The sequence below is a fragment of the Helianthus annuus genome, chromosome 10 (genome assembly GCF_002127325.2).
Source record: "Helianthus annuus cultivar XRQ/B chromosome 10, HanXRQr2.0-SUNRISE, whole genome shotgun sequence".
Classification (NCBI taxonomy): Eukaryota; Viridiplantae; Streptophyta; class Magnoliopsida; order Asterales; family Asteraceae; genus Helianthus; species Helianthus annuus.
Window position 1 is genome coordinate 177,095,441 of NC_035442.2, and position 12,734 is coordinate 177,108,174.

At 37.1% G+C, this 12,734-nt stretch overlaps 1 protein-coding gene across 1 annotated transcript; it reads right to left on the reverse strand.

Moving 5' to 3' along the window:
- Nucleotides 1-5,633: 5,633 nt before the first annotated feature.
- LOC110926111 lies at nucleotides 5,634-8,563 on the reverse strand. The gene is made up of 2 exons (XM_022169855.2): nucleotides 5,893-8,563; nucleotides 5,634-5,816 (listed from the first exon to the last, which is right to left on the reverse strand). The coding sequence occupies exon 1, from the start codon at nucleotides 8,280-8,282 to the stop codon at nucleotides 5,928-5,930; it is 2,355 nt and encodes a 784-aa protein (XP_022025547.1). The 5' UTR covers nucleotides 8,283-8,563; the 3' UTR covers nucleotides 5,634-5,816; nucleotides 5,893-5,927.
- Between the last annotated feature and the right edge of the window lie 4,171 nt (nucleotides 8,564-12,734).

A 12,734-nucleotide genomic window follows, 5' to 3' on the forward strand; every position in this document is an offset into this window, starting at 1 on the left:
TTGTTAAGGATTTAATTCACACCAGTGGTGGAGAATCTTATGCCAATGGTGGTGAATCTTCTGAGGATGAAGACTCTTCTGGTTACAGTAGAAGTTCAGATGAAGAATCCTCGAGTTCAGGTGATGATCATGTGGGTGAGACATCAAGTGCGTCAGTTGATGCAGATATTGATGAGCTTTTGGAGGAAGTTGCAGCAGGAACTAATAGAAGATCTATTTTGGTGGATCCAGCTGCTTATTCTTCGTCTTCTCTCCATTCAGCCTTTATGGCTAATGTCGACAGTTCATCAAGTCAGGTATGTGTCGATGAATCCACTGCTGCTATTTGTGATAATTGTGATAGTTTGAGTGTTAAATGTGCTGATTTAGAAGCAAACATGTCTGAGTTGCAAGGCAAACATGATGCTTTACAAGCTAGTTTGTTTGACTTGCAAGACAAACATGTTTCATTGAATGCGAAGTGGTGTGAATTGCAAAGCAAACACGAGGCTTTGCAAGAAAAATATGATGTGACATTTATCCACAACCAGAAGTTGACCGTGGATCTTTCAAAGTGCACTGAAGCCAACATGTTTTATGAAAACCATGAAAAAGAGTTTAAATCGGTAATTGAGAAATTAAAGAAAGATAAAACCGAGTTAACAAAAATGGTTTCCAGAAAACAAACTGATATTAATTTGTATATAACTCGTCTTGAGAAAATGCAAAAAGAGATGGCTTGTGTCAAAACCGAAAGTGAGGCGATCCAACTTAAGTTAGACAGTTATTTGAGCTCTAGCTATGTGTTAGATCACATCATTGACGTTTAGAAAGAAAAACGGGATATCACATGCATAGGCTACAAGAAATCTCCACCACCAGTGAGACACAATTATGATGCAATGCCTGACGAGGAGGATAGAACTTTCTTTGAACCATCTGTTCCTCTGGATGTTAAGGAATTTGCAACAGGACTCGGATACAAGAAAGAAGTATCATCAGAGTTAGATGTATCAGCAGATACATGTGTGTCTTCTGCTGAACAGAATCAGGATCCTCCAGTCATTATTGAGGATGCTGATTCTTCTGATGATGAATCTGATGATGCTATCCCAGCAAAGTCTGATGCGGTAATCAAAAATGAGGACATACCTCTTGAGACTTACATTCTATGTGATCCTCCTGCAGAACCCGCTAAGACTGTTGCAATCGAGTCCTCGTCTGCACAAGAGTCGGAGAGTGTGAATTTGCTGTACACTCTTGTTGGTGATGAGAAAATATATTCCGACAAAGATTTTCCTATTAAGAATGTTAATCAATCTTTAATCAGTAAAGTCTTTGAAAATTCGATAAGTAAGTTTTTGGGAAAGACAGGATCACATGTTACAGTAACACAGTGTCCTCCTATTCCAAAGGTCGAAGTTCGAAAACAGTTTGGCAATCAGAAATTACCAACAGTGCAAAAACAGCAAAATCACACCAAGCCAAAAGGAAAATTACCGGCTCAAGGTCAAAAGAAGCCGAATCAAAAGAAGAACAAGAATGTGAACTTTGTGAAATCGAAGGGAACGGACAAAATTGACACTTTTGAAAACAAATCTAACTTAGATTTTGTTAAACAAGCAAAAGTACTGAAAAGAAATGAACCAAGTAGTTCAAAACCCAGTACCTCGGGATCACAAAGTTCATCATCATCGTCAAGACGATCACATGATACTTCTGGGTTTGTTGAACGAAGATCATGTTTTGAATGTGGTGAAATTGGACATATAATTCGAAATTGTCCATATCTTCATAAACAAAAAGGCAAAGTTGATGATCCCCGTGACAAAACTGACCGTAAGCGATCTGTTTCCGTAAAACAAGATCCCCGCCTTGTAAAAGAAAGGGGAAAGAAACAGAAACGACAACAGGTCAAGAAAATTGAAAAGGCGATTAAAACCGATGTGGTTAATGAAACAGCTGTTTCTGTCAAACCATACAATTCAAAAACTTCAGACAACCATGAAGTTAAAATTTTAAAGAATAACACTGGTAAAACAAAACAGACCTGGAAACCAAAAACGGTTATTGAATCAGGGGGACCATCACAATTTACAAATCATCAAAGAAAAGAAGTTATTGTTGTTGATGAAAATGGAAGACCCAAGACCACAATGGCTTGGGTCCCCCTCTCCAACTAATCTCTGAATGAGTGTGCAGGATGTTCCGGGAGGAACTATTGATAGTCTTAGGATTGTTGATAGTGGAGCGTCCATGCACAAGATCGGTGACATAAGGCTCCAAAATATTGTTACATCTAGGAGAATAGTGTTGCCATTGATGGAGAGAAAGGAAAGGGAAAAGAAGACAAAAATTCCGATGAAGGAATGTCTGGTGAAAACGGAATGAAGTTGAAAAATTCGACCAGATGAAAAATGTGCCAAAATTTGGTTATTATGGTTTTTGATCGGGTCCTCAGGAAAGATTCCAATGAAATGTACGCACCTACAGCACGTCTGAAGTTCAAAATCAACAAGATGAACGTGCAGTGTACATTTCTTCGCGGTGTGATTGAAGAAAATGTGTTTGCTGAACAAACCAACCGGGTGTGCGGATGCCTTGGCGTGGATTAAAGAACCGCACACTACTTCTCAAAGAGAAAGACAAAGGCCTTCGCTGGTGCCATATGTAAGACCAGCCGGACCCGGAGGTTTATGATCTTGTTGCTGTGAAGAGTTTTCTCGGATTAAGTGAAGTAGCTACAAAAATCGACCTTGAAATCCACACCGGATGGATATCGAGTTGGGAGAGCGCTCAGATTCCTTGCAATACATGAAACAGTTGCAGGATACGGTTTTGAATTTCTAATCTCTCCTATGCTTGTCGATATTTAAGCTGCTTTATGAATTATTATCATCTCGTACAGCACTCTTTGACCTGACACGTTGAACTCGAATATCACCTCACACGTGATCGTTTCAATATGAAATTCGTCAATGTTGTCATGGTCCGCACCGCTTACCGGCGTGCCAACTCATTTTCCCAAAATTCGATCAAATCAATTCTGACTAAAATTAATTTTGGTAAACGGCATTGAGGTAAACCATGAGTTAATCCGACATCGGGAAATCGTTTTTGTAAATATTTTTTTTTGTTTTCTTAATTTATCTTAGTTTGTTGATTTTAGGGGGAGTAAATCCAAATTTGAAAATCCAAAAACATCGAAAAATTTCAAAAACACAAAAACAATAGAAAAACAAAAATGAGTTTCCTGGCGAGCAAAAGAGAACGTGATAGTACATATGTGGTCTATCCAAACCTCTTTAAACCTAAACTGAAAAACGATAAGCAGCTCTATATAAGATGTATCGGTAGGCTCACAATCATTTTAAAGTGTGCAGGGTGATATAAATCTTAAATCGACTGAAGACCAGGTGGGAACCATTCATTGGCATATGGTCTTAGTACCGAAATTTCGTTTGATAGATTGCCGAGGTTCTGAGATATTCGGTCTTTATGTTGCTTATCATCTGGGTATCATGGTTGTATCTTTTACCGAAAAATAACGGGGACGCAAGTCTAGATCTTCCATGATGCTATACATACGTGTACATATTGCATTCGACCTCAATAAGTGATAAACAATCACATGTCCAAACAAATAAGTGATAAAATATCACATTTATCCGGGAGTCAAGTTCGTCTCTCTGCTGTACGAAAGTACTGACCTGTTCACGGACTTGCTCCTGTGCCTTCATGCATATGAAAATCAAGTTCCTCATCAATAAGTGATTCTATCACATAGGGCTTGTTTTCAAATAAAATAAGTGAGAATCTCACATCATATACGGTCAAACAGATGATAATCGGTATACTCACTGGTAAGATGAACTCTCGTGCATACCTTGATACGGGAATGTGTCGTGATGTGGATGAACACCGGTCGGTAAGTATAAAATCATACCTTAACGTATCCCCTAAACATGATTACATCTGATAAGTTGAGCTTATGTGGACAACAATACCGATAATTGTTATAGGATGCTTATCCAAATGTTAACTAATTGAACAACTAGAGCGTTTTGGCATGACTGTACACTGATATGATTCTCTTACCCTCAAAACTCGCAAAAAGAATGTCTGTATATATTTATTTACTGCTTTCAGTCTTTACATTTCAAATATTCAAAAAGTCCAAAAAGAGTTTAGGTGTGTTTTAATATAAAATTTCTAAAAGACAAAAAGATTTTATTTCTATTTTATTTTCGATTGTACGATGTTGGATCTCGAGTCTTCGTTACCTGAAACCTGAACGAAAACCGAATTGACTAAATCTTCATAAACGGTCAAAATTTGCAAGTTTTCAAAGTTAAAGACTAAAATTGACAAATTTGTTAAACTTTCAAACTGTCGGACGGTAGTTGATTGAAATGTGGTCATACATGTGTCGTTTGTTATGTTAACTATATTCCAAGCAGTTGTTCTCATTACGCGTTTAGATTTCTTGCATGTGCAGATTCTAAAGGCAAGGAGAACATGGTCGATGACAAGCTTCAGAATGAAGACACGACGTGAAGGCACTGAAATGATGAAGATGATCGAGTTTCCGCTGACCATCATCAACACCACAAGGATCTTGAGAACATCAAATCATTCACGAGCATAGCTCAAGGGGGAGCTTATGTTAAGGGGGAGTTTGTCAACACACTTCCTACATGAAACCGGGAGTTTGTTGATACACTTTCTGCTTTCAAGACGCGTGAAGACATTGAAGATCCTCCGACATAGAAGACATGAAAGGCGAATCTCGCGAGTAGCGTCCAAGGGGGAGTTTGTTGATGCATGTTTGTGGATGCGACTCGACGCGACGTGATTCGATCAAGGACGCGACTTTCCTCCGTCGTGTACAAGATCAAACATGGGCCAAGAAGACATAAAGGACTTTATTCTAGTACTTGGGCTAGATAGTTTGAGGAATCAAGGCATTGGGCTTCAAACAAGTGCATGAAACAAGAATTGGGCCTCAAGTCTGGGCCAAAGCCCATAAGCCGACAAAACATATGGGAGTCGACGAAACAAGTGTGTTTCGTCGACCATGTTTCCCTTTGGTCGACCTTGGCTGCATTTCGTCAATGATATTTGTGTTTCGCCATGTATCTAATTTGCCAAGTCTGTTTCGTAGTGTCTGTTGCTATATATAGTCTGTAGTTAGACTGAAAATGAAAGACAAGAATAGAGAGCACAGCACACACACACGAGAGAACTTTGAGAGTTTACAGAGCATATTTGTAAACATTGAGCTTGTAACTGATCTTTTTATACGTATTAATACAGAGGTGTTAATCGGTGAATCTTGTGTGTCGTTATATTGCGTGTTCTATCTCGGTTTGCTTTCCCGGTTGGATTCCGCACAACTGGGTTGGTTAGTATACAAGGATTAGGCGACTAGATCCTCCTAGCCGGACCTACACAAAGCTACGCCATTGCATACATCCAAAATAAATGAATCCGATCAAGTGCTTGATAGGCAAAAAGACTATGAGATTAATTTAGGTTAGAAGGTATCGAACCCATTTGATTATAAAAAATTAACACCACAATGGTTTTAGGAAATGTGTCTCGTTTTGTTGGGTTCCCATACATCCAAGTGTGCTAATTCGAACAACCCCAAATAGTAGCAACCATTCAAACACGATAACATTTATACCAATAACTAAGATCAGACAACAAATGCATCCAAAGGTTCGTCAAACCACACATATATACATAACTGAAAGCAATTTACATACTGGAAAATAAATCATGCAAACTAACTTCTTGAAAGAGCTTATTCGATCATCCTGGAAAATCAGACACTGCAATTAAATTCATACATTAATTAGTACAACTATATATAATAGTAGGAAATCGGAAAAATAAACATGATCTTACTTGCTTGAAGAACCAAAATGGTTTTAAGGAATTAATTAGGGATTCCCTAAATGTGCGCGCCACTTGTTGATAAATGGCAAGTCACTTGGATTCATGCCTGAAATAATTTTACCGTGATCTTCATAAAGGGTTTTGATTATTTCTTTAGTCTCACCTAGAAGTAGGGCTGCATCTTTGACACTGCCTTCCCATTTCTCTATCGCACTATTGTGGCATTTCTTTTTTATGACTTGTGGTAAGTTGGTCAGACAAGCAGCTATTATGTCAGCGATCATTGATGATAGACTATCAAAAAGATTTTTTCGGCTGACACTGTCGTCAACGTTGGCTTCGTAGGTAAGCAGGATTGTTTTGGTTATATGATACATTGAGTTGGCACAGACAGACCGGTGTATGGGATCATCATCCATGCCTCCTTTGATTTTATCTATGTTTTTAGATGTATCCCTGAACCATTCAACAATCTTTTGAGCTGTTTTTGCTGGATCTGGAGAGTCGCCAACGTCGCGTCCTAAGCATTCAACAAAGTGTTTAGCTGATTTCTCTTTAGAAAATGGAATGTCGATCCCTAACCATTTTTGGTCGTAAAGAACTTCTTTCCACAAAGTATCAGCTTCCTTTTGAAGGCTTACATTGTCATCGGTAACATTGAGACTTTCTTCCACCAGTGTGACATATCTTAGACCTTCCCACACACTTTTTAACAAGCTTTTAACTTCATTACTTTCTTTCTCAAGAAGAGAAATGGCAATGGTTGTTAAGCTTACAACTGGTAAGCTCCAAAATTCTTGATCTTGTACTTTTGATAGTAAAGATGGAACACGATGGTGATCAATGTGGTCAAACTTTGCAACTCCTTTAAGACCACTATCTGAATTTTTTATCAGGATTTCAAGATCTTGGGGTCGTGCTTTTTCACCCTTTTCGATCAATCGGTTCACAGACTTTGAAAGGCGATCCAATGTTCTGTCAGCAAGCTCCATCTCATTTTCAAGAGGCAAAACATACTGGCGAAGATCTTTGTTTTCATCAAAGTTGTCAGCCTTCACTAACCACTTCAAACAACATTTACAATACACGATACATATCATAAAAACAAACGGGACCAAAGATATTATCTTGCACAACACCACAACTCCCTCCTGAAGTTCCATACAAGGTCTGAGAATTATCCTTTTCAAACTCTCCGTGACCACCTCGAGTTTGGGGCGGCTTCGAAATGGGAGTTTTATGCTAGCACGTCTCCATTCATATAACTTGCTAGTCCAATAGCCTTCTACTTCAAAGACCTTAAAGTATTTTGAAATGATATCGGAGGACACTTGAAAGCTTAAGGTTGCGAAGCATCTAGCAAGCGGAGCAATTGTACCAATCACCACTCCGATAAATTGTACTATTAGAATCACTTTCATGGACCAACTATAATCCGAATCAAAGTCGTCTTTACCCCAACCAGATTTAATCGTCCAGGAGATAGTAAGAGTGTGCAAGACAGTGACTAAAACACATATTACCCCGGAAGCAGATGTGGTACGAAAGCAAGCTGTTATGAATTCGGGACTGCCACTCCCTGCCATGATCCAGTGGTTCCTCACATGCTTTTGCAACTTATCAACTGTTAATTCTTCTGATGATGGTTGGATGTCTTTTGAAGCTCTTTCATGGCGTTCTTCGTATCTTGATTGTATAATCTTTTTGGATTTTAGAATCGCTAAACACGAACACACGTGCACTATCAACAACACAAGTAACAAATTCACATAAATCCAGGCTAGTATTGCATTGCGATGTTTACGTACGCCCAGTGATTTGACATCATATTTAGGAGCAACAAGCTCAAGAATACGAGCATTTTCACTGTATGACACAACGCCCGTTTGAATTTGTATGATTACATTCGCAACCAAGGTGATTACAAGAATACCCAAAGCTGTGATGTTTGACAAAAGTTCATTGCTATCCATAGTACCTAAACAAGGCAGTAAATTCGCCATCATGGTGCACATAAAGGCCATGCTTCCGAGCTTTCCGGCTTGGTCCACATTACCAGGCATGGAACCACTTAGATCCACTGGTAACTTCATTGCAATAGCTATTAGAGAGAGGTAAGCAGCATTAATTCTAAAAAATCTACACGGAAACCATAGCTTTCTGCTACGCAAACCATGTAATAAATCTGCCACCATGGCAAGGATGCAAACCAGAGATGCTATGGCGATATACATCCCAATCCATAACATAGGTTTGGCATAATTGTTTTGCGAATCTGATCGGTATATAGACTTTACGTAACCCAGCAACGAATTAATCATGTCTTCTGGAAGGCTGTATTGATCATCGCTGAGTTCATCCAAAATTTCAAGATAACCATCTGTTGAGTTGTAACCCATAACTCCAGAGGAAGAAATTAACTGATGATTTGATTTGATGGAGATATGATAAACTGAAGTTGGGTGGTGGAAATAATGCGGGTTGAGCTAATTAGGATTGGATTTTGTGTTTAGAAAGACTTGACAATTAATTACTTGCTATGTTTCAAAGCTGCGAATGTATAAGATAGCAAGACAGTAACAAGGATGGATTACGGACGGTGACTAAATATATTACCGAAACACATGAATCATGCTCTTCCTTAAAGCTACTGCTGCTTGAATAAAGTAATCCATTCGCAGCACTGATCACTTTCCAACAAAACCTATGAATATGACCCGATAAGCAAATGATGATAATTTTGTCGGGCTTTTTCATATTTTATTATCACCCGGGCCACCCGATAAACTTTATTTGCAATAATTGTGGAAATAAACTTATTTGAAATAATTGTGGACTGTCTAAAAGTGGATTCCATTTGTTTTTTTTCTTTTCAATTATAAAACCCTATTCAATGATCCACAAAATCATATTGGATCGAAAGGAACATTTTCTGTACGGTGGAGGTATACACACATCCCCGTAAAAGTATCTATACATCCCCAAACCAAATACTCCCCTCATTGCCCTATACATCTGAAAATGGGCCCCCCATACGCCCCTCATAGCCGTATACGTATACGGCTGCTTTTGACCCATTGGGATGTACCATATGAAACTTTATTTAATATCACGGATGTTTTAATATGGAGAAGTTGTGAAATATTAATATAAGAAAATTCATAGATTTTTTATAAAATGTTGTTATAAAAAATATGTTAATATTATAAAACGTCATGTTTTTATTTGCTTTTTATTTATTAAGTATTAATAGAAAATATCATTGTTTTTAATGAAAATTGTGCATATGTTTTTTGGTTAAATATTATTATTATTAATATTATTAAAAACTTCATATTTTTTATGAAATGTTTTTATAGAAAATGGGTGTATATTATAAAACATCAAGTTTTTATTTGTTTTTATTTATCAAGTATTGTTATAGTGCAGGGTTCAAATGAGAATAAAAAATTTGTAAGAAGAAAAAAGAATATGTTTCAAACCAATAAGAATAAGAATGACTCATTTTATTTTATTTAATATTTTCATTTAATTTTAATATAAGGGTATATTTGTAAACTTATATAGATCACTAATTTGTAGTCTTCCTCTTTAATAGCAAACTACATTAAATTTGTATTTTATTTTTCAAAATATATATTTTTCAAAAAATAAAAAAAAATTAATCTAGAGTGTAGGAAAAATTAGTAGGTGTATATGATAAATTACGAGTTGTGTAGGATAAATTTCGAAATGTGTAGGATAACATTTTATGTGTGTAGGCAAAAAAAAATAGTGTAAATAATGATAATCTTTATGAGTAATTAATTACTTAAAGATAATAATAAATGAGATGAATGAAAAACTACTTAACATCTTACAATTATACCCTTTTATTCTTTTTCTTCTCAATTAAATTTTTTTCTCAAATGTACATCCCCCTATTGTTATAAATATCATCGTTTTTAATAAATAAAATGTGCATATGTTTTTTTATTAAATATTATTATAAAAACACCATATTTATTATAAAATGTTTTTATAAAACGAATTGTATATTTTATATTATAAAAAAATATTTTCCGTATGTACTTCCGGATAGGAACTTGTTTATAGCTATAAAAGGCAATAAAACTTCTATACGTCGCTAATAGGTCAATGAGGGGCGTATAGAAATACATTTTCTACCAACTTTTCACAAAAAAATAAGTATATACAACACTCATCACCCTATACGCAACGTATAAGAATTCGTAGATCTACACGCCTCTCTTTGACCTATGAGCGGCGTATAGACCTTTTTTTAACTTGTGATACGTATGAGAAGTTGTAATAATCCGTATCCATCTTTACAATCACAATGGTTCTCTACAACAATTAAAATATAATACGTGTCAAATATTAATAAAATTATAACATATTTTATTAATTAATTTTATATATCATTATAAAATATTTCGTTTCGATTACGTGTCAAATACTAATAAACTTTTACCAATTTTTATTAACCAATTTTATATTCAAATATAATATATGTCAAATATTAATTAAATTAAAACATTTTTTATTCATCAATTTTATAGAATTGAAAACTATTTCGTTTCAATTCGTTTATAAACTATTTCGTTTCGGTTCGTTTCGACCCACCACCACCACAACCAACCCGCCACCACCACCACAGCCGACCCGCCACCACCACCACCACAGCCGACCTACCACCACCCACCATCAAACCCTAACCACCGTCAAACCTCACCACCGTCAAACCTCACCACCGTCAAACCCTAACCACCGTCAATCTCCACCACCATTAAACCCTAACCACCGCAGCCATAACCACCGTCAAACGCCACCACCGTCAAACCCAAACCACTGTCAATCTCCACCATCTTCAAACCCTAACCACCGCAGCCCACCGCCCAACCTAACCTTGTCAAACACCCACCACCATTCGATCCACCTCCACAACCCACCCACACAACGACCGCAGCCCCACCGTCAAACCCTAACTTCCGTCAAACACCTAACCACCGTCAAACACCTAACAACCGTCAACACAACCAGCGTTAACACAACCACCCTCAAATTCACCACTGTCAAACTCACCACCGTCCAACCCTAACCCCGTCAAACACCACCACCGGCCAAAATTACCAAAAAAAAAAAACAAAAAGAAACAAAGGAAAGATGAAGGTCTTACTAACCTCGTGTAAAAATCCGGAGCGTACAGCTTGATAAGAGAGAGAGTATATGGGAGAGAGTTTGTGTGTGTTTTTTTTGGTGTTTGGTGTGTGTGTTTGAATTTCTTTCGATCCATTTCCCCCTTTAGTGAAAATGAAAAGTTGTTTGTTTTGTATACTCCTCTCGTTGACCTGTACGTTGCATATAGACTGTTCACCAGGGGAGGCGCATTGGGCAATGAGCATCGTATAGGTGCTAGTATACCCGTCTCATTGCCCTATATGCTGCTTATGGTGCCTTTTTAAAAAAAAATCATGTGATGTAAATAAGGGTTTTATATTATAAAACAAACTAATTAACATTTTTTTATAAAAAAAAAAAGTTTTGTTGCGTACACTATAATGGAAAGATAATATATTTAAATAACAAATGTTCTTAACACGTAATACTACGATTAAACATTTTTAAGTGTTACAACGAAAACCTATGACAAGTTAATAAATTCTCTTCATTGACTTCTATTACTACCTAATAACGCCCTACCCTGTTTAATAAGAGACATGTACATTGTCTCCCATTCCATAGCTTCTATACTTTGGTATATACTCCAAAGTCCATTTGGTACTGGCATCAGGCAATCAACAGTTAACTTAACCATGATGAAATGGCCACCTTCCACATAAGCAATCGATAAAACGGAATGGTTTGGGTAAACCTCCGGACCATCGAACATGGGAAGTAAGTTTGAGAAACACCATTGCTTAAATGTTGAACAATCACACCAAATTTATAAGCCACTAACAATCCTGTGTAGGGCAACAACATCCAACATGCTGTAACACCTCGAAAATTCTTGTCCAATAAAATAAAGACACGTGTCATGAGAGACAAACGTGTCAGGAAAACCGGATCAAATAAAAAGATGTACGGTAGGATTTTAAAAGAAAGGACGTCATGTTATTTAAAAATACCTCTGAATGACCCAAGGGCGACATGTTATTAAAATACCTATGAGCGACCCAAATTTATAAATCCCAAGATCCTTAAATCGTTTGATAAACATCTTATATATTAACCGGTTGTTTCTAAATAAATAAAGTTCCATCTTTTATATGGAATTTGGATTGTTAGGAATGTTACTACTAAAATACTGATTTAAACCTTTGTGCAAAAAGGAATTGAAGGTAGTTAACTAACATAATTAACCCTTGTGAGAATCCAAGACTTAAAACCTTCAAGTTTCCGTCAATTTAAACCTTTACAAGATGCCAAAGTTGTAAGAGCATGCTAGGCATGCAATGGCTGAGCAAACTGGTCCCACAACTGAAAAAAATAGCATGAGATTTGGAATCCACGAAGTTGCATGGTCAAGGCTTGAAGTAACTGTTTTAGCATACGGTCCGCAAGAGGAGCTTACAGACCGCAAGGCCTTAAGCTTACGGTCCGTAAGGCTGTCGCTGGCAGCAGGTTTTGGACAGCTGCCTGTTCAGCCTGGTTTTCGAAACAATGGACTTGCTAGGCAGTATTTAGCCTATTAGGGACACCTGGGATGATCTTGTAACCATCCTAGACTTCCATGTCTTGATCCTAGAGCATCTTGGCCTCTATATAAGGGAGTGAGTGTTGTGAACTTTGATCATTCATTGTGCCACTCACTTGGAGCATTCTCTGGAGCTTCCTTGGACAGCAAG